The sequence below is a fragment of the Grus americana genome, chromosome 15 (assembly GCF_028858705.1).
Source record: "Grus americana isolate bGruAme1 chromosome 15, bGruAme1.mat, whole genome shotgun sequence".
NCBI classification, from domain to species: domain Eukaryota; kingdom Metazoa; phylum Chordata; class Aves; order Gruiformes; family Gruidae; genus Grus; species Grus americana.
The window spans coordinates 2066389-2087911 of record NC_072866.1 but is presented as its reverse complement, the minus strand read 5'-3'; the positions used below and the strand labels follow the sequence as shown (position 1 = coordinate 2087911).

The window sequence follows — 21523 nt, the reverse complement described above, 5'->3', positions numbered from 1 at the left end:
TGTTGTTAATTCCTAGCCCTGGTGTGATTGAACATGCTGAGTGCGTTTATCAGTCTCATTGTCTTTGATGTTATTTGATCTTGTTGACTGCTCTAGGTTCACAGCTCTAATGATGGGGTACAGTTCATCACCGAGAACTGGACCAAAGCAGCCTGCTAGTTTCACGTTACTATAGGTTGTTGCTGGGGCTTTTTGTTGGTTTAGTTTGTTGGGGTTTTCTTTTCCCAATTACTAATAACTGGAGCTGAGCTACATTCCAGACCTCTAAGCCATCAACATTTTATTTACTGGCCACTTCACTGTCATTTGTGTGTCTTTTATTGTTTGTCACATTTTATTTCTCCATCCCAAGGTCTAATGGTTATGAATACAAATATAATAGTGGTTTCTCAAGGCAAAAGCTCCTGTTCTTAGTAGATCAATAAGCCTTTTGGCTTATTCAACTAGGATGGCATCTATTCCTATATCAAGTGGTTCTGCTATGTTTCCTCCCATTTTTGTCATTTTTGGGGGGTTTAGGGGTTTTTTTATTTCTGTCCTCATCCAAACAACTGATAGAAGTGAGGCAAATTTGAACATCCCTGCATGGTTTTGGTTTCTTGACTTGTTGTCGGAACAAATGCTTACACTCACCTCTTGTAATTCTTGCATGCTGATAGACAAGCTGCAGTTACAAGCATGTCTTATGGGAATTTGATTTGTACAGCGTATGCTTTCTAAGAATCTACTAAGCATTCCCAATTAGGCATGCTAGCACTGTGCAGAGCACCGTGTTTTTTGTCTGTACACTTCAATCACTTAACAATTCTGTGGTGGCTCAGAAGAGCTCGCAATCTCTGTTATTAGATTTGGGGCTTTTTTGCAGACCTTTCCTGCTTGAGCTCTAATTTCTAGATGCAATAATAGCTGGTGTAGAGAAGATGCTTTGCATAATTGTTGATTCTGTTCATTTCTAATTGGGTCTCACTGAGGTCACCAGTTTTGTTCTCTGAAAGTCTTGCTAATTAAGAATCAACCTGGAAGAACAAAGGGGCTTAAAGAGGAGGTTAAATGGTGGAAAACTGATTTAGCAGTGCAGTATTCAATATTAATGTATCAATATGAATATTAGTCTCCATCTTAAAAAATCATGAAATTAATCTTTTCATTTATAGCCCTATGAAACCCTTTGCAAATTAATGTTACATTGTATTGGGCTGTTTTATGGTCCTGTATATGGCATTTTCTCCCTCTTTAACTGTGGTATGTAATGTGCTGCTGATGGATGTCATGAGCCAATTATTTTATACCAGTGTCTTGCAACCAACTGAAGATTGCTATTAACTCGCCAGTTGTCATCCATGGTGGAGTTTTATAGCTGCGCAGTCTTGAGTGTGTTGAGAGTTCTGGCAGAAGGGCAATGCTGCTGGTCTCTCCAGCACCTTCACCAAGATGCACTTTGTTTGAGTCAAGTCTATGTGGAGTCTTTCCACACAGCCGATGGGCGCAACTGGCTGTTACACATCTACTCTCGAATCCCATCTCCTGGGTCGGGAACCCTGACGCTATCAAGACCTTCAATTCTGTCTTTGAACCTGGGACCAGAGACTTTGTGGGGTGATACCAGGATCGTGGGAGGAGAGTGCTTTCTGTGGGTGAGGGGACAAGGTTAGAGCTCTGGTCGCAGGGATGCAGGGCGTGATGGCTTGGGAGGCTGAGGGTGTTACCTTAGGGGTTTGGTTGGGAGAATCTGAAGCGCAGCTGTATGGCAGATGCATGAAACACGAGGCTGGGATAGTTGCAGACAGAGAAAGAGCTGCTACAGGTGCATGGTACAGAACAGAAAGTTCCTGAGGCCGTCACCAATGCTTTTTAACCATTGACTCTCTGCAGACTAACGAAGAGCTAGGAGGAACATCCATTTTTTACCAGAAGATTTCTGCATTTCTAGCCTGTACATGGCTTCCAGATGTTATCTGGTGGAGGGCAGAACTGGCCAATCACTTCCAAAACCAGCTGTGTCCACTTCTTCTTGAAATTCCTTCTGTCCTGCTGAGTTACGTCACTGCTGTTAGTCCTGATCCTCAGGTACTGTACAGAAATGCTTGGACTTGTGGTAATTTTTTTTCTCATTATGTTCGGTAAAAGTTGTTCTTCCAGTGTTAACAGGTATTCTCATTTGCTTTAGCCAAGGATTTAAATGGAGTTTGAAAACAAATGCTTCTAAGCACTGAAGTGTATGAGATTACAAGGACATAGCACCTCTTAAAATCAAGTGCTTAAAGTCACTTGCCTGCCTAGAGATGTCTACAAGAACATTCACCTCACGTTGTCTACAAGTAGAATGATAATTAACTTTTTCGCTTCTGTCAGGTTAGCAAGTGCTCCATAACAAATATTCAAGTGAATGAAGTGTTACAAGAATTCATTATACTTATTGGGGGAGTTTATTCTGTGAGGGCATCCAACATGATTTTTAGGCCTTTAACAGCCTATCCTACCTTAGTGTAAATATTTAGACCAGGTTTTCAAAGAAACACTGAATATGACCTGATTTCCATACCTTTTGAGGGAATGTTCTTATTTCTTTCCCATGACATCACCAGCCTTTGGACAATCATGGTCTTTTCCCAATACTTCTAAATCAACAACCACCTTGAGACAGAATTCCAGGGAATGGTGAAGACTGCAATTCTGGTTCACAGTAAAATTTAGTTCTGAAAATAATGTAGCATGAGAACTTTTCTGCGATTTCAACCAGATCTGGGGATTACTCTTACTCTGTGAGAATCAATGCCATGAAAGCTCAGGGGCTTAGCAGTGCACTTAGCAATTTGCCTAAAGGTTTATCCCACTTCTACGGAGGAAAAGGAGGCTTAATGTTGTTGATTTGCAGTCACTGTAGCTTTCAAGTAGAAGCAAGTGCTATAAAGCAGTCTGACGTACTTGTAAAAGATAAATCTGCTGTACACTTTTAAGGCATAAAATAAGACATCATTTAAAACAGTCAGGGCTTTTATGCAAATCCCTTATTAGGGGAATTATAAATCGTTAGAAATTGAACAGCAAGATAGCAGGCGCTTTCTGGGGGTGGATCTTTGCCTTGATGCCATAGAAAAACTGAAGTCAATTTAAAGACCACATTCTCTTCAGAAGTTCAAATGCTCTGTGCCACCCAGGTTCCCAGGCCTGAATTACACTGAGACCAGTATGTATCATGGCTTTTTGATAGATGTATCTTGCAGTTAAGCAGAAAGGGTGATTTCTCGAAGCAAGGCTCAATGAGCCAGACTCTCAGCAGGCAGCAGCTCACCCTGTTGTCTGCCCTGAAGCTTTACAAAGTGGTACCAACTGAGAATGTTCCCAAGTGTTATTAAAATACAACCAAAAAGTGCTGCGTAGAAAATTCAATATCATATTCTTTTAACTACATTGGTTTGAAGGTTTTGTACAAGGCCAGTGATCCGTGCTTGTTTTTTATATATTTATTTTGAGGTAGTGTACACAAAACTAAGTAGACCAAAAAGCCTGCTACTACGTGTTGGAAAAGTATGCAGTGAATACCTATTTTTGTTCCTGGTGGCTTACAGTCTGAGACAAAAGTCCTGACAGGTTGATGAAACAAATGAGTAGGAGTAGAGGGAGAGGGAACATCAGGTAAAGTTGCTATCTGCTTGTGTACTGACTGGCTCTGTGTATGACTTTATGAGCAATTGTTAGCAGTAATTGTAATAACCTCTAAGCACATTGTTTGTTAGTGCATGAGCCAATGTCTTGTTTTCAGTCAATTAGTCTAGTGGTTTTTTCAGTCTGTTCTGGACCCCAAACAGATTGCTTTTCTCTTGCTATTTGTCTTTGAGGCTTTCTTATTAATGCTATGCATGCAGCCTATTAACCTGCAGTTAATTCAGTTTTGATATGACAAGTAAACTCTCAATGCCGTCATTAAAACCCCAGGTTAGGTTAGGAGTGACATAATCCCTGTGGAAGTTATTAACTGCAATGTCCCTTGTCAGCAAAAAGAGGATTGCTTCATTTTAACATAAAAGTACTTTCTCCTGTTAAGCCTTAGGTTGCAAGTATTAACCGTAGGGATACAGACAACATACGTCATCAGTGTTGATGCTTCTTTTCCTCTGCCTGTTTGTTCCATTAAGGCATGCTGGATTTCTCTTGCTCTCTCTCTCAGTTGTTCTGGACACTGGGACATTTACCCAAAGGGTGCAACCCCTAACGCTCACCATCTTTTTGGTCACCTTTCAGAGCGTTTCCTTGAACTCCCAACCTATACAGGCGCCTGCCGTGACAGAGGAATCAGGGCATAGCAGTATTGCGTGGGTGATCATGTCAGTGAGGTTTCAAGGAAGAAGGGCAACCTCTGTCCCTAAGTCAAGGTGAATGAGACTTTTTTCCTTTTAGTTTCAGAAACTTGATTTTTGTTGCACCTCCTGGTGATCAATTCCCTACTTGCTGCTCCTTTAGTTAGTTTCCCTGCTGACTTCCTGCACAAGGGTTTGGTTTTCTTTTTGAGACAATAGTACTGATTAAGGGCAGGTCTACAGTAAGTTCTCTCTTTGCTTTTCCCTTAAGCAAAGCTCCATTATTTTTTTAACACAGTTTTGCCTAAGCATAGGTAAGAATTCCAGAACTGGATCCAGGGAGCTAAATTTGCCCTGATGTTGTAACTCAATGCTGCCAAAAACTTCAAACAGCACAGACTGAACTAACAGGAAGTTTGCTGTATGGGAGTGGACTGGCAGAAAGTACAGCAGTTATTTTATGCAGTATTGCAGGCTTTTGGGATTTCCCTGCTACAGAGTTGATGGCAACTGTGTTACCAGAAGTGCTCTACACCTATACTCATCACCCAAGGTTTGAAAGTTGCAAACATTTTTCCAAAGACTGAAGTACCCATGTAGCAGAAGAGTTATGCATTGCTGATGAAATTAAAATGACCATTTCATGCTCTGGAAAAGCAGCCCAGATGCATCACTTGTTACTTTGTGCACTTAGGGCACCTAATTTAGGTATGTAATTGCCCAAACTCTCTGTACAGTCTCTGAAGAGGGAGCGAGAGGCATTTCCAGAGGATCTTTCAGATCTGTGACTCTGTGTTTTAGCATGGGCTCAACAACAAGACTGTGAGCTTCAGCGTTTCATTATTTCGTTGACAAGAATCATGGCCTTAGCCCTGCTGAGTGGCTTCAGCATCTTCCACTGTCTTTTACTGTAACTTCTTTTAACATCAGTTAATGCGAGGCTTGCTCAGAGAACTGCTGCTTAATACCATATCAGCTTTTCACCCAACTCTCTTCAGGCTCTTGGCTGCGTGGGCATTGCCTTTCACACATGTCAAATTGTAATAACTGGTGGTATGCTGTGGTTCAGTGCCTCGTGGTGTTGGCAATTATGCTAGTTTGATTTTGGGGTTTTTGCCCCATGTGTTCTCTCTTCTTTCATGCAGTGTGTGAAGAAGCAAACTAGCAGCTTTAAGCGATACCTAAGCTAGGCCATGTAACATTTGTGGGTGGAGAGCCCAGACCAAGCTACCTGGAGTGCAACACAATTTGGCCAGCTGTTAGACCTGATCCACGTGTTGCTGTAAGCTCTCAGATTTAGTGTATGGCTCAGGGCTGGGCTTTCCTCCTCCGACTTCTGCTGAGCCCTATGCCAAAGCTTGAAAGACTTGATAGTTGGGCAGCTGAAATGGGCGTTAGGGTGGGATAAAACACCCAGAACAGCACCTCCACATCTGCTTCCCCAAACCCGAGCCAGCAGGATGTTGAGACTTGCAGCATGGCAGGTTCTGGCCCCTAAGACCGGCAGCTTGATGGTTTGAAATCCAGGATATAAAGTTGTAAAACAGGATGTTTGAAAGGACAGGTTCATCCTGCCCTTTGCTTTCCAAATCTTGCTCATATCTTGTGTTTATCTGAAGTGATGCTAAGGGCCAGGTCTCACCTGTCTGGCACCATGAGTCTGCTGTGCAGCCCAATAAACTTGTGTCAATAGCTTTGGCAAGAGCACGTCATCTGACCAATGATTCCACGTGGATATGACTTGTTTGTGGGTGAGACATTTGTCCTGGGGCCTCATCTATATGCGTTTATAGAAATTAATCCATAGCTGCAGACACAAAATAGCTGGATGAGGCAGAAGGGAGAAGGTGACATCTTGGCCCTAGCTGAGTCCCATTGGAGTTTATAATTGATTTTAGTGGAGCCAGGAGTTCAGACTGTCATTGGTATTTGTAACTAAAACCCCCTAACTACAGAGAAAGGACTGCAATGATGTTTACTAGAGTTGGCACAAAGAAGAGGGCATCACTTTGGGAGGAATAAAGTTTTTCATTGTTCCTAAAATTTGATAGCTCACATTTAAATTGTGGCCATTGCTAAGTATTCCAGAAAAGTGCAGCTTAAAAGAACTATCAAGCTAATGTACTTAGCCATTAGCATTGTGCATGATGGGCAGAAAGGGTAGAAGTTATTGTCTCATCCTTTCTCTTCTGCGTTTTAAGCTGTCCCCTTCCCTATCCTGAACAGGGGCAAAGGAAAGTGAGATGCATCTTCAAACTGCCTGAAATACAGTCACCAGAATTGTACCGCTTCGGTGGCAAAGCTCTTAATTAGACCACTCTATTCCCAGCCTTTTTGCTGTCTGGGATCTTCCTACTGTGCTTCCACGTTTTACTATACTAAATTCTGTAGCCATCTGAAGTGAGCATGCGCAATGGGGAGGGGAGGTGTGCAGAAAACGAATTCAAATTTGTGTTATCTCGATTCCATGAGGAAAACTGTGCTAGTGCCTTGGGATTCATGACAGTGGGGAGAGGAGCAAGTTTTAGAACAATACTGCCTAATTCAGGGGCATGATTCAGTGATGTATGTTGGCATCAACGCCTGTGCTAGAGCGAGAATAGCGCTTCTGCTGCTGCCACTGGTGTGGTCAGTGGAGTTGAAAGGGAGAGGTTATATACATGCAGCATTTACAATCTGTTTCTGGAGGTAGTGGAGGATGCAGCATCTTTCTCCAAGGGATTTGGGTGTTGCCTCATAGTGATAATGGCTGAGCAGATCTTTGCATTGGAAAGTGCCTTGCATCTGAGGACATGAAATTGTGGAATACATAGAAATTGTTCCTGCAGTTTCTGTTTTCCTGCTGTGGCTGGGAAGCAGTCTAGAAGACTTGTTGCAACTTAAAAGACTCTCTTAGATCATCTGACAGCAAAAGCTATTTCTTTGTTGTCAGAAATGAGAACAGAATACACTGTAAGCAAGAAGAAGAGAGAGTGGATTTGGTCGTATTTCTGTGTGACAGTTAAAGATTCATGGGTTTGCTGCACGCAGCTCCAGTCTTCTTTAAACTGTGCTTATTCTTGTTTCTGCTCAGTATTTTACAACACGTTTCTGTTCTGCTGTGAATTTCCTTCCTGTAACTGTCTGGCTTCATGTCGGTAATATCGTATGAAACAGAGAGTAGCTCTGGATTTCTTTTTAACACTTTCTGAAAAGACGGTGCACATTCAATCCTAGCTATGGTAAAAATTGGTCTTTTCCAGTGTCTTAAGGTAGCAGAAATCAGAATTTGTCTCCAAAAACAAATAAGAAAAAGGATGATTGCCAAAAAAGAAAAACTACAAATGGGAGGTTTCCCTCACTTCCCACTCTTTCTGCCAGTGGCAGTGTGGATGAAGAGGATACCAATGGTGTAAGAAACCCTGCTTTCTTAAAGTGAGGGGTGGGGGAGAGACAGTCATGGAAATGGTTATGCTTAAATGATTCTGGGTTTTGAAGCCTATCACAGCATAAGTCAAAGTATTCCTGGGGCTGCAGTAGCTGCCATTGGCTGACTTAGGGTACCATTCCTCCCTGGTATAATGCCCTTACCATGAGACGTGAGATTATTACAGTGCTCTGAGTCTGCAGAGCCTTAGAGAAGAAGAATTTTAAGATAAGTATTGAAGGCTGAACTGCCTCTTCACCATCCTGCGCAGTGCATGGTGGGGGAGTCTCCTCTTCTCCCCGCCAAGAGACAGGTCAGCATTCAGAGATGATGTATCAGCTATCCTGGGAGAGACTTTCTGAACTGCTGTGTTTGCACAGAAGCTTTACAACTACTGTAATGTTGTTGGAGGCGTTAAGAGAGGAACCAGACCTGAGGTGAAACTAATACAATTCTCACGCCTACCCGCTCTTTTATTGTGGAACGTTTAAAGTAGCACCAAAGTAGCATAAAGATGAATAGTGTCAAAATCGCCAAAATTATTTCAATAAGACTGGGGTCATGCAACTGCCTGTGGAGGGTCACTCTGCATTGTATGTCAAACAGGGCTCATCTCAATATTACAACAACTGACTCGATGCAATTCTCTCCTGCATTCGTGGGAAAGTTGCATTCTTCCTATTTGTCTTGTGCATTGCATAGGAAGGCAGTGTCAGGACTTCTGCACTGGCACATTCTAGCTACGCTGCAAAAAGCAGAAGCTGTTGTGCTGAAGCCATCTATGTGTATTTTCTTACCCATGAGGAGAAGGATTTTCTAGGAGAACTAAGACTTTTCAAGCTTCATTTTTCTGTTGCTTTGTGAAATCACATTGTTTGGCTGCTAAAAAACAGAATCTGACAGATCACAGTAACAATTTCCCACAGGCCTTGATTCCCTGATAGGTATAGCCAGATCCCTACGCTGGTGGGGACGGAGGCCGACCATGTGGCAGCGTGCCTGGGATCACACCTGATCCACAGCTTACACCATGGTACTTCCTAAAGGTCAGCTTTTCACCTTGTATTTCCCAACTTGTGTCCTCTGTGTCCTAACTGGGGCTGGGTGATTATAATGAAGATTTCTATGGAAATGTAGGCTGGAGTTGGTTTGGTCACATTTGTCCCTTCTCTCTTCCTTCTTCTTGAAAGCTCATAGACTTGAGGATTGTTCAAGGAACAGCCTGAACCCCAGAAGTCTGGGGTCTGGCCGCATTCCCGTTTCATAGGGCTTATCTGTGCTCCCTGCATTGTGCCAGTGTCGCATGCAGGAGCTGGCAGCAAACATTGGAAACAGAAGAGATCTTCTGTTTCCTTAAATCAATGAGTTCTTGCTTTTCTTCTGATGATATTTTCCACAGCAACCAAGTGTATTATCACAAGTAGAGGCTGGTGAGGGATGAAATGCAGGACAAAATGGACAAATCCATAGAGAGATGTCAAAGTTCTTGGTTTGGTGTAGTTGTGTTGACTGAAACCGGGTGAAAAGTGAAATCCCTAGTTCTGCTTTTAGGCAAATATCTCATGAAACACAGGAAGTAGAGGAAGGAGAAAACACAAAAGGTTGTTGAAGCAGGAAGGCAGATGTCAGAGGGTTTTTAATGTTATTCAAATTAATTTCCTTTTCTGGTTGTTGTTTTTAAACATTTGTAGAATGATATGAAGTGCCTATCATTTGCCAAGCAGCGCAAAAAAATTCTCTCAGGTGATTACAAAATTAAAGAGCATTATATGTACCTCATAATCCAGAATGGATGCTTCTTCATGCAGTGTTAGTCCATTTTCTATCTATAATAAAAGTCCTGATGAGACCATGTTGAAATTTTATTCCTTTTTTTCTTTTTTGAAAAGGTCTGTCCACATGAGATGAGGACAAATTAATGACTGCTGTGAATCAAAGTACAGTCTTTAAAAATAGTGAAGTCTCTCTGATTTACACCACCTGAGCCTATATCTCAAAAGTGACAGTTGGGTTTTTTTGGGGTTGGGATTTTTTTTTCCCAATCTTGGAATGAATCCTGCCCAATGCGAACACGGCCTAAATGCACCCATATTTCTGGAATGCTCAGTTGTGGCATAGCTATGAACATAACTTCTTCCCAAACCACAGCTTGACAAACATGACTTAAAAGCTGCACTTGTTCCTGGACTATGGCCTTGCTTACTGCGTGTGCAGTCACAGCAAATTCTGATGAGTGACACATCCTTAAACTTGCACTTGTGCAAGTTGCTTGCTTGGCTGCCCAGAAAATGTATGAGAAACAAAATAAGGTGCTGAGATTGGGAAATGCTACACTTCTGTAAAGCTGTGACCTAAATGCCAGAGTCTTTTTGCCTATCCATGAGTATGTGGCACAATAAGACTTACAGATATGTGTCACTTTTGGTGACATGAGCACAGGAGAAATTTCCTATTTTGGTTACAGGCATGTAGAAGTTCACGCAAGTCTTTCCCTACCCTTCCGTTTGATTAGTTAATTAGAGCGTTCCTTTAACAAAGCCCTTTTCTGCTGGATACTCAGCACTATCGTGGAGACTCAAGGTCTCAAGCTGCTCAGCCCGATCCTGCAGTGTCTTTTGCATGCGACTCCTGTTCGTGAGAGTCACTGGGTTGGACCCTGGGAATGTTTGGTCTCTCAAGAAGCAGTTGCAGATTCATATTCTTGGGATATCACTTAATTGGAGCTAGTGGTACGGTTGTAAGAATGCAAATGATAGATTAACAACACTGGATTAATGAGTTTAATCCATTAATGTGCATCCTTATGTGCTCTCTAGCCATAAACTATTTTTTCCTAGCTCTTTATTTTGAGGGATCAAGATAACATACAGGTAAGAGATGTCCTTTGTGCATTTCAGGCAGTGGAAAAGGTGTTTGCGGTACCAAACGGATTTTACTGGCAGACAGTTGAAAGTGATGAAAAATACTTCCCTAATAGCAGCAACATCGAGGCTTGCAGAGATATAGACACTGAGGTAAAAAAACCAAACCAACGACTCCTTTCTGATTTGTGGGATGATGTGGGAAGTTGTGAGACAATTAAGTGACCTGAAATATTTCAGTCTTGAGGTTTGGTACAAATACTGGTCATGAAGTATTTCTCACTCAGACCTAAATAGATCAGCTGTGTATTTTGTGTCATCGGTATTGATGTGCTGATTGCTCTGAGCCATGGAAGATTAAACTATGAAATGTGCTGGTTGAAGAAATTGCTACCAACCAGGTGCAAATCGGCAACAGTAGACAAAATTTTGATAACCCAAAAGTTGACTGCAAGCCAGTATACAGCACAACTGGGTTGTTTTTTTGTTTTTAAATTTGTGCTCAGAAACATTCAAAAAAATTTCAGAAGCTTCTGGTAGTATCTGCCTGACCTACAGTAACTGTAACAGAACAAGTAAGAAGTAATTATTTAGCTTACCCCAGAAGAAGAGAAAGTTAAGGTAACTTAAATTAGCTGATATTTATTTAAGAGTGCATATCAAAATGTACTGGACCTCCACCCATGTATGATAACTTGTTAACTATGGTAACTCACCTTCCTTAGCTCTTGTGCAACACAAAACATAGCGTGTTTGACCTCACAGAATTCAGTTCCCTGTTAGCATTGATTCAGGGAGATGCAACTATATTAAGTTCTTCCTGAACATGCAGCAAGCCTGACCAGTAGCTGAGAGTGTACCAGGCTTGCTCCTGGAAGATGCTTGAAGTCCACAATTAGGAGCTGAAAATACTTGGCACTTGGAACGGTCAGGAGACGCCTTGTGTCTTCATTACAGGTCCTCGACTTGCCTCAGGAATGCTGTTAGCGGGTCTGTGTGGACCTTCTCGCAGCAAGGGCAGGACATTCTGTGAGGGAAGGCAGGCCAGGACCTGAGACTAACAGCAAGGCAGGGCGAGTGACCTCGTGGGCAGGGTGTGTTCCCACAGTAACCAAGCAAGAAGAGCAGAGTAGGTCCAGCAGCAGTGACCCGGGTCAGCCAAGAGTCCGTAGTGACAAGGCCAAGCCAGAAAGTCAAGTCAGCACCTTAGGATAGCAGCCAGATTCAGTGCTGTAGGAGACTGGGCCAAGGCATACCTGCAACGAAGCTCAGACGGAGAGCAAAGCCAAGCGCCTGGCTCCTAAGCAAAGGGAAGACAGGCAGTGAGTGAGGTCTCTCAATGCTGGACGGCTGCATTATCAAAGCTGGCCCTGAGCCCAGGCAGCCAAGCCCCAGGGACACTCGTAGCAGCCAGAGAAAAATACTGCCTTACTGGCTGTTGTGAATATTGGGTTAATATCAGGAGAGCTTGAGCTAGCTGAACATAAAGAAATAGAGCTTTTATTTCTAATTAGACCACTTTTTTATGATTTGAGTAAATTTATATCTTCATTTATCATGATGGTATAAGCCTCATAATGTGTTTATGGGGGAGTAGCATTTCATTTAAAGTGTCCAATAGTGATGAATTCATTTGGCATTCACTGCAGCCATAAAGCTTGCTGCTGGGCATAGCGTTGTGTTGCTTTACATCCAGGAGAACCATGCACAAATTTGAGGCCAGAACAATCACACTTGTCTGGTCTACAGCTAGACAATTTATTACCTGCAGCACCACACAACTTCCTGTCATAAAGCACTTGCTTTTCGAACCAATATGTTTCTTCTGATGGGAAGGTAATAATAATTTGCTTCTCTTTTGGGTATAGACATTCAGTATGTGTTGGTGTATGTCCTCCCACGTGCCAGGATGGGCTGAATTGGATTAATCTGGTAAAGAAGATTTCAAAATGTAAATTTGGGACAGTACTAGTGATGGGTCTGCCTTTTGGTATTTTTTTTAAATGTTGATTTTGGCACTTTTGTAAGTATAAAGAAACAACCAGTTGGTCTATTATTATTTAACCATCCTTCTGTAGTATGTGAAGTTAGGCAGCAGGAATAATACTCTTCAGTGTCTGCCCCAGAGAACTTGCAGTTTTTTACTAGTAGATTTGTGTGACAAAAGACATGATTATGTCAGCAGAAATAGATTCAATCATAATTATCATCAATAGTTATGATTCAATCTGAAGCGAAGAGCCTACTGTGCTGAACTGCACGTAAACATAAAATGAAAGAAAGCCTCTTTGTAGCTCTTACAATGTAGATAAGAATGGGAACTCAAGGTGAGCAGAAGAGATACAGCTGTGTGGTCATTGAGGGCCAGGAAGCATTTGGCTCATTTCTCCAATGTGCTCTTGCTGTTCAGGTTGCCATGGTGTTGCTGTTTGAAACTCTCTTTCAAAGTCCCCTAGCTACCCATCACATGTTGCAGCTGGTACTCAGTTCTGGTCTGGATATCTGTGGACTCCGCCTGCTCTATCCTCAGCAGGATGTACTGCTCTCTAGCTCAGGTGAGCTCTAGTTTTCCTTCAGAAATTCCGTCGTGTGGTGATACTGAGGTGAAGGCAAAGATCTGTAAATGTACTAAGATGAAGAGTGACGTGGTGCTGTGGGCATAGGGGAAAGGGTATCCAATTTACATCAGAGTTGCTTTGTCAGTTCCTATATCTTTCCTGAAAGAAATGATAAAATGATCTTGGGCTGTTTCTTTCCTTCTGTTTGCAATGTTGAATATTCATGAGTTGAATTTTAACCCTTGATATATTTTTGTGTCTCAAACTGCTTTAGTTGTTGTTCCTTTGCAGCGATCTTTCCCAGATTGCAGTGCTTTAAGCTCCAGGGTTAGACTCGTGTCAGTTAAGTATACTAAATTAATTCCAACTGATTTTCCTGAAGGTTTAGCTGTAGAAAATCAAGCCTCCCTCTTTCTCAATTCCCTCATCCCATTGCCTATGGGACTTCAGAAGCATGGGCAAAAGGAAAGTACTGATCTAGCCATCTTGTAATTGCATTGCCTGATAAGCCATTGCCAAAATGTCCCGTTTGCCAGTAGAAGATGGTCTGAGATGAGAGACTGAGAAGACAAGGCAAACAAAAATTATATGGGTCTCTGAACTCGAATCACTGAGTCTTTAACATTAGACACCAATGTTTTCAAATATAGGCCTGTACCACTCAAGTTTTTATTTTTTTCCATTTGTGAAGTAGAGATAATGAAGCCTGTCTTAAAGTGTGTATGGAATATTATGAGTTGCTAATGCAATATAACCCTAGAGGAACAGGCGTTACATTAGCCGCAAAGTATAATGATTGCCTCTGCAGTATAGTATGGCTTGTACTTTCTTTTAAACTGAGAAGTTCTCCTGGATGGTTTGTATGTGACACCATCACAAACACAGGCAATCCATTTCTCTTGGGGAAAGGTATAGGCAGGCTGAGAGTGAGAGAAATGGGTTTCCTTTTCCTCAGGCAGGAGGTGACTGAAGACCAGCTTAATCGGAGAAAAAGTCTCCAGCCTCTCTGCCTCGTTTTTACATTTGAAAACAATAGGAGCAGACCGCTTAGAAATGGGATTGCGGTTGCAGTTGTCTCAGCGCTGTGCACGTAGTACATTCATACTGATAGCTGGAGAAATGAAGGAGGACTCCAGAAATGAATAAGAAAACCATAAAATCACCAGTCATTAGGAGATGACAGGCAGCAGATCTGCTTCAGTGCTCTGTACCATGCACCATTATTTAGGAACATTTCGTATGAAGAGACAATTCATTTGAGATGAGAGCTGCTATGCGAGTTTGTAAATTAGATTTTCACCCTTAGCTTGAAAACTTTAAAATTATTATTTTAAATATTTACAGCCAGTTTCTCCATTATCTACCTGCTCTGGAAACTTATGTTCTGGCTTCTGATTCTTATGCAACAAATGATGTAATTGAATATGTTTTTAAACCTCAGGGAAGAAAATGACACACTTTGCTTCTTTTTCTAACATCTGCAGAAAGAACTGCAGAGGAGCCAAATTTGCTCTTTTTCTGGGGTTACTTACTGAACCCCAACTATGCTGACAGTAGACATGGAGAAAGGTTTGCCAGAGACACAGGGCAGGGTTGTTGCAGGGAAGAAAGGATGCCACAGTTCAAGTCAGGGCAGGGAAATAATAGTGGCTAATCAAATATTTGCCTGGATGTGTCATCTTACAAAATAGGACAAAATCTGCATTTGATGCAGAAGGAAATAATCTAGAAAAGAAGTCCAAGGATTTCCAGTTTGTGATCCCCTTCCCAGTTTTCCCCTATCTGATGAAAATTACAGAAAACATCCCTCTCCTCAGGCCCACGTGCTCGTCCTGTCTCCCCTTCAATCCCCCAGCCTTCCATGTGGGCACAAACAACAGACTGCACAAGAAGTTAAAGTGCTGACTTCTAGTGCAGCATATGCTCCCTAGTAACTAACCCTGTGCATGCTCCTTTTGACAGCAAATACAAGGCGACCAACTCCTCTTTCTTTAACAGACTACCTTGAATAACCTCAGATTTACTACTGGGTAAAACTGAAGCTGGTTGCCAGCGTATCGCCCACAGGACAGGTAACCAGTAGGTTACTTTGTCTATGTCTGGCTATGACAGATCTGAAAAGAGCACTTGAGTGGAATGAATGACCTTGGGGTGGGTTGTTCCACGTTTTAGTCACACCTATGTTTGTCTTTCACAGAAAAACTGCCTTCTTCCTATACTTCAAAGACTGGTGAGGTGCCACCAGTGCTGGCATTAAGTGTGAGAGGGCCGAAAGCACGTAGCACCTTGCAGAATATCATTGGGCCATCTGACCCGCAGCTGGCAAGCATGACAGACTGCACTTCCATCAATGCCATCTACTGCAGGAGCCAAGCGGAGCCTCTCATCTACCTGCCCCACCTGGACAGCCGTGTGCACAGGGAGCTGTGCCTCTGGTTTGGAGGGAGGGCTGCTGATGCAGCAGTGCATGCTGGTGTCCTGCAGCCCGCTTCCCTATGCGGCAACAGAGCAAGGTGATGGCCCTGGATGTTTTGGAACTATGGTTGCTCTCACAGGCAAAGTGTGATGTGGAGCTTTGTCTTTACGTATCAGTCTTCCACTAAAGGTCTCAGCGAACAAGAGTGCAGGGTGGGAGCAATCTGTCTACTTTAACGTTTCCAAACTAGTTACTAGAGTCTGCAAAAGTCCCTCTTTCACAGGACCGTCTCCTCTGCAGCACATAATAGATGTGTTGTGGCTAGGCCTGTAATTCATACACTTGCAGCATCTGCTCTTGGGCCCGCTGTGCCTGAAACATCTGATCAGACTGATTTGAGACCTCTTCTAGCTGTGCCTGGTGCTGGAGAAGGGCTGCAAGGTTGTGTGCTGCTGAGTGGCCCTTGGCTAGAAAGCCTGGTCCAGCTTTGCCTTACGTCCCTTCCTTATCAACGGATTTGAGCTAAGGGGCTTCAGATGGAAAAAGCTCTTTGGAGAATTCTGACAGAAGTTTAGGAAAATGAAGGGTGGCTTATCAACTTTTAACTCTAGCAAACAGCATGAGAAATGCAATTTAGGAACTGATGGCATAGCAATAGGGTGCCAAAAAGTGCTGGGAACAAGTGACGTTCAGGGGTCTGGAATTTTGCTCTCAGATGGGTCTGGATATTGCTGCAGAGGGAACTGGGCTTTTAATCCATCACACAACCTAGAGCATCTGTACTCTGCGGGGAGGGGGACTACAGCCCCCAAAGACTCACTTAGACTATCTTGGACAGAAATGGATTTACCTGATGTTTTTTAATCTTAAAGTTGCTTGGTTTATAACACTGATGTCAGACTGCCAGAATGCCTGCTGTTGGCCTCAGTCAGTAGTAGAGGTGTGTGAGGGAAAGGGATGGAGAGAGCAGGGAGCAGAGCTTCAGCAGCTCTGTGGAAGTCGGTGCTGAGCAGCCCCTGGACACCATCTGCACCGGCAGAGAGGCAGAGGGAAGGCTGGATCAGTAGCCTGGACTCTTGCACTCCTTCCCAGCACACTGTTCCCAAACTTCTCTGCAGCTTTTCCTTGATGAAGATGAGTACTTTCTACAGCACAAAACAATCACTTCCCTTCCTGACAATCTTGCAACTTCCTGGGCAGAGACTCAAACCACTTTTAATCCTGTGCGTGTAAATGAAGGGCTCTGCTGCACTCAGAGGTCACTTTCCTCTGGAGGATTGGCGTAGACTGGCCTGCAGAGGCAAGAAAAGAGGCACTTGTCTTTTGGCTGCTGAAAGGCACCCCTGTGGTTGTTCCAAGCATAAGTAGATCTGTGACTTGAAGCATTTGGTTTACAGTGCTTTATCAAAAAATTTGGCTTAGGGCTTCAAGGAATTTCCACCAACTGGGAGAATATCAAACTACGTATCTCCTTTCCCTGGCTGTCGTGCTTGTCACACAGACCTGTGTAACCACATAGGATGCTAGCCTCTACACTGGGGTTTTCAGGCCCTGGGGATCTCCGCTTAATATCACTGAACTGAATAAATGATGCTGTGGTGAAACTCCCCTGCAGAAGGCTTAGACAGGGGCCTGCACCTGCGAGTTTGGGACAGATTTTTAAAGATCCCTTCTGATCCTGGGTGCTGGGTGGACACTGTCGGTGACAGCAGGCTGGGGGTGAGATAATCTCAGTTGATGCTTTCTGCAGCATGGCAAAGTGCACCCATGTAGAATTAATCTGATGCTCATGGAGGGACTGTATGTCAGAGTTCATATTCTGCTTGGCCATGAACAGTGACTCTCATCATTTTTACTTTTAAGATTTGGAAAAAATCAGTTTCGCAAAGTTTAATTCTCTTTATTTATTTGTTTATTTTCCTCAGAGATACTTTTTTTCTTCTTACAAAGATGACAAATTCTGCTCCTCTGGTATAGTTTAGCCAGTCCAGAGCAGCGCTACGTTCTAAATAATGCACTTGTCTTTCTCCTAATGCTGGTAATTTGGTCCATTGGGAAACAAGAATACAAACTGCAACTTGGATTGCAGTTTTCAGATTATGCTTACAAATGCCGTGGTCTCCTGTGAGTGAAGAAGCAGGATGTATTCCAGCCAGCTCAGTGGTAGCAGGGGATGGGGCAGGCAGGTTTGCCTGCGCAGCATGCACTTCACAGACCTAGCCAAACTGTTTCACAGGCTGCAGCTTTTGCATTGCTGTCAGTCCCTGGCTGTCAGAACCACACCTTATGTTCACTGTGCCCGTGATTTCGTCCTTTTGGGTATGCAGGAATGTTGTAGAGGTTTCACTGCCATGAACCTCTCTGCCAGATTTGATTGTGCTTGTTGCCCAACGTGAACCTTTAAAACTGGTTAAACTCTAGCTAGAGAACCAAAAGTGAGTAGCAACTACGATGTATCTGTGGGTAGGAAAAGCTCTGGTAATACAGCCTGACGTGCTTCTTGACTCCCAGATTTCCTTGCCAAGTTGGCTACTTTGTGTTAGCTACTTTTGATTGAACACAGAGAGCCTTGGGAGGAGTAATATAAGAAGATGCTCAGTCAGAGAGACCTTGATGCAGCTCATGTCATAGACGAGGGATTGAAATGGCTTTTCCAGTAAGGCTGTTTTACCAGAGAAGCTTCTGTGGTCCTGGCTTTGTTGCAGAAAGCAGATTTGAGTCAGAACCTGGCATAACAGCTTTTAATATTTGTTGTTTTTCTTTAGCTCTCAGAGTCCTTCATCAACTGGGGCAGAAGCAGATGAAGATAAGGTTGATCTCCAGGGCATGGTGCTGCCTCGACCTCCAGCGATGCTTGTCTCAACTACCAAAGGTCAGTGCTAGGAAATGAATCTTGAGGTTTTATGCTTCTCCTTCACTTATTACCTTATTTCACATATTACCTTACTCCAGCCCACCTGTTTCAGGAAATTCTGCCTCCCTGGATTGCTCAGTGCTGTGACCTGGCCAGTTCTAGAGCCAGGAATGAATTTCTAGTGAAACACTGTTGCCTAAAATGAAGTGAGAGGAGAGTTGTTATCACCTCATCCTCCTCATGGGAGTAGCTGCTAGAGTCCTGTAGGCTGCTTAGATTTCACTGAAGGGTAAAAAAAGAAAAAAAATTCCACAGGAAATCTCTGCACATAGGGGTGCACATATTTCTTTCATCAAAGAAATAGTCACGTGAAGACCTGACAGTGTCCTTAAACTGCATGTTTATCTGATTAGAGATCATCTACCTCTACTGGTGAAGAGTTGAATAGAATCATTGTGGGTATGACATGGTTAAGACTTCATTCAGGGCAGGACTGTCCGTGCAATCAGAAAGGAAAGCACTTCATGGGGCTAATATTAACTGGCTATCACCTGGTCCCACCCAAATCCCCCTTTTCCCTTTGTAGGAGTAGTCTTCCAGCTCCCGAATTCAGACCTAGCAGCAAGCTATGTTCAAGGGAAAGCTGCCAAGGCGTGCAGCTTTCTAACTGGCTAAGAAGGATCTGCGTGGTATAGGGGTGTCTGCTGTAGCAGGCCCACGTGCTGACAATCTTCTGTAGCGGGGCCTGGCACAGCAGATCTCAGGCGCAAGTGATTTTTAGACCATGCTATTAGAGCATTAGTTTCTGTTCCCACAATTGAGGAGTTTCCCGGGGGGGGGGGGGGGGGGGGTGTGGAAACTCAGCAGCTGTTGGGCAGAAGATGGCAGAAGGAAAGCGGAATTGTACAGACATAGAAAGAAGGCACAGAAAATTATGTTGCCAACGGAAAGAAGGTATGAGAAAAGGATGAAAGCATAAGCCAAGAAGATGAAAGAAGGGGAAAGTGACAGAAAGAAAATGGAGAAGGGAAAAGGGAAAAAAAGAAAGTCTCACCTTTGAGATACACTCTTTTGTATAACTGGGCATGTAACTCAAGTAGCTTGGCAGACAGCCATTGGCTCTGTGTTATTTGGGATTGGTATTGATGGCAGCTGGTTGCTGCTGATGGAATGAGTCACATTTTCTGCCTCCCCTTCCTTTTATGGCCATTAATGATTCACATTTGATGTGGGCTGCTGAGTTACACCACACCACGTTCCATCTGTATTTGGGCTCAGGAAGTCACTTTCAAGCTTTGCTCCTCAGATAGATAACTGTACCATGACTCTTAGAAGAGAAGCTGAAAACTTGGTCTGGGAGCAGACACCCTATGGGGTTTTAGGGAAAGGAAACATTCACCGACTCCTTCCCTCAGGTCTCCAGTAGCTTCTCTTGGAGACAGGAAGATAGATCCATGCAGAGCATGCAGAACAAACATACTGCTGCTCCCACCACCTATATCTGCCCCCTCTCAGTAATCAAAGTTTTACTGACCCTAGCAGGTATTCTTGTTGATTTGGGATATGTGTATATGAAAAATCAACTAGAGAGGAACCAACATCTTACCAGCTGCAACCCTAAATTTTGACACCACATAAAATGAATGTGGCACTATCGTCAGTCTGGCTCAAAGCCTGCAAAATTAAATCCATAAAGCCAAATAGAAAGTTTAAGTAAAGAAACACGCTGCCTGTCCCATCCTTAGTAATAAAAAAGGCTTTCCCTTGTTTTGTTGCCATTGCTTTGAACTACCAGGCTGAGCCTTGGTCAGATTCTTGGGGGGACAGATACCCATGTCACAAAGTCTAGAACCAAAAGAAACATTCCCTGCTAATAGTCCTACCCCCCAAAACAAGTGTAATTGGGACACAGAGACTAAAATACTTCCAACCCCATTATATCATTCAGTTAGAGCTAGGAGAAATTGACAGGGCAGTGTAAAGGAAACCCATGTAGAAGTGATACTAAGGATTTGTGTTCAGAGCTCTTTCTTGGCAGGTTATAGAGATCTGCATGTACGTTGTGTACAGAATGAAGTGATGTTAGGACTAGGACAGTATAATAATGAAGGTGATGGTAAAAGCAGAGACCCAAGATAAGATTAGAAAAAAGCAAAGACCTCAGGTAGGTCAGAGGCTTCAGGGAAAGATCTTGAGCTTCATAGAATCATAGAATGGTTTGGGTTGGAAGGGACCTCACAGCCCATCCAGTCCCAACCCCCTGCCATGGGCAGGGACACCCTCCACTAGCCCAGGTTGCCCAAAGCCCCATCCAGCCTGGCCTTGAACACTGCCAGGGAGCCAGGGGCAGCCACAGCTTCTCTGGGCACCCTGTGCCAGGGCCTCAGCACCCTTACAGGGAAGAATTTCTGCCTCACATCTCATCTCAATCTCCCTTCCTCTAGCTTCAGGCCATTCCCCCTTGTCCTGTCACTCCCTGCCCTTGTCACCAGTCCCTCTCCAGCTTTCCTGTAGCCCCTTCAGGGACTGGAAGGGGCTCTAAGGTCTCCCTGGAGCCTTCTCTTCTCCAGGCTGAGCAACCCCAACTCTCTCAGCCTGTCTCCATAGCAGAGGTGCTCCAGCTCTCGGATCATCTCCGTGGCCTCCTCTGGACTCTCTCCAACAGCTCCATGTCCTTCTTGTGCTGGGGGCCCCCGAGCTGGACGCAGTACTGCAGGGGGGTCTCACCCGAGCGGAGTAGAGGGGCAGAGTCCCCTCCTTTGACCTGCTGGTGATGCAGCCCAGGACACAGTTGGCTTTCTGGGCTGCAAGCACACATTGCCGGCTCATGTCCAGCCTTTTTATCCTCCAACACCCCCACATCCTTCTCCTCAGGGCTGCTCTCCATCCATTCTCTGTGCAGCCTGTAGTTGTGCTTGGAATTGCCCTGACCCACGTGCAGGACCTTGCACTTGGCCTTGTTGAAGTTCATGTGGTTCACGCAGGCCCACCTCTCCAGCCTGTCCAAGTCTCTCTGGATGGCTTGTCCTGTTGTATCTAAGCTAGGGCTTAGACATTGCTCAGGAGATCTTGTAGGCTTTTTCTCCTGAGCTTGCTCATAGCATGTGTTGCCACCCTGTTGGCAGTGAGC

At 43.8% G+C, this 21523-nt stretch overlaps 1 protein-coding gene across 1 annotated transcript in view; it reads left to right on the top strand.

Annotated features, from left to right (window-relative positions):
* The window catches only part of DNAAF8 (dynein axonemal assembly factor 8), a 101779-nt gene that overhangs the window by 35689 nt on the left and 44567 nt on the right, over positions 1–21523 (top strand). The window contains exons 13-17 of the mRNA XM_054843237.1: positions 1873–2067; positions 10602–10718; positions 12976–13120; positions 15321–15636; positions 18305–18411. Of these exons, the coding sequence (XP_054699212.1) occupies positions 1873–2067; positions 10602–10718; positions 12976–13120; positions 15321–15636; positions 18305–18411 (880 nt within the window). The remainder of the gene's footprint in view (positions 1–1872; positions 2068–10601; positions 10719–12975; positions 13121–15320; positions 15637–18304; positions 18412–21523) is intronic.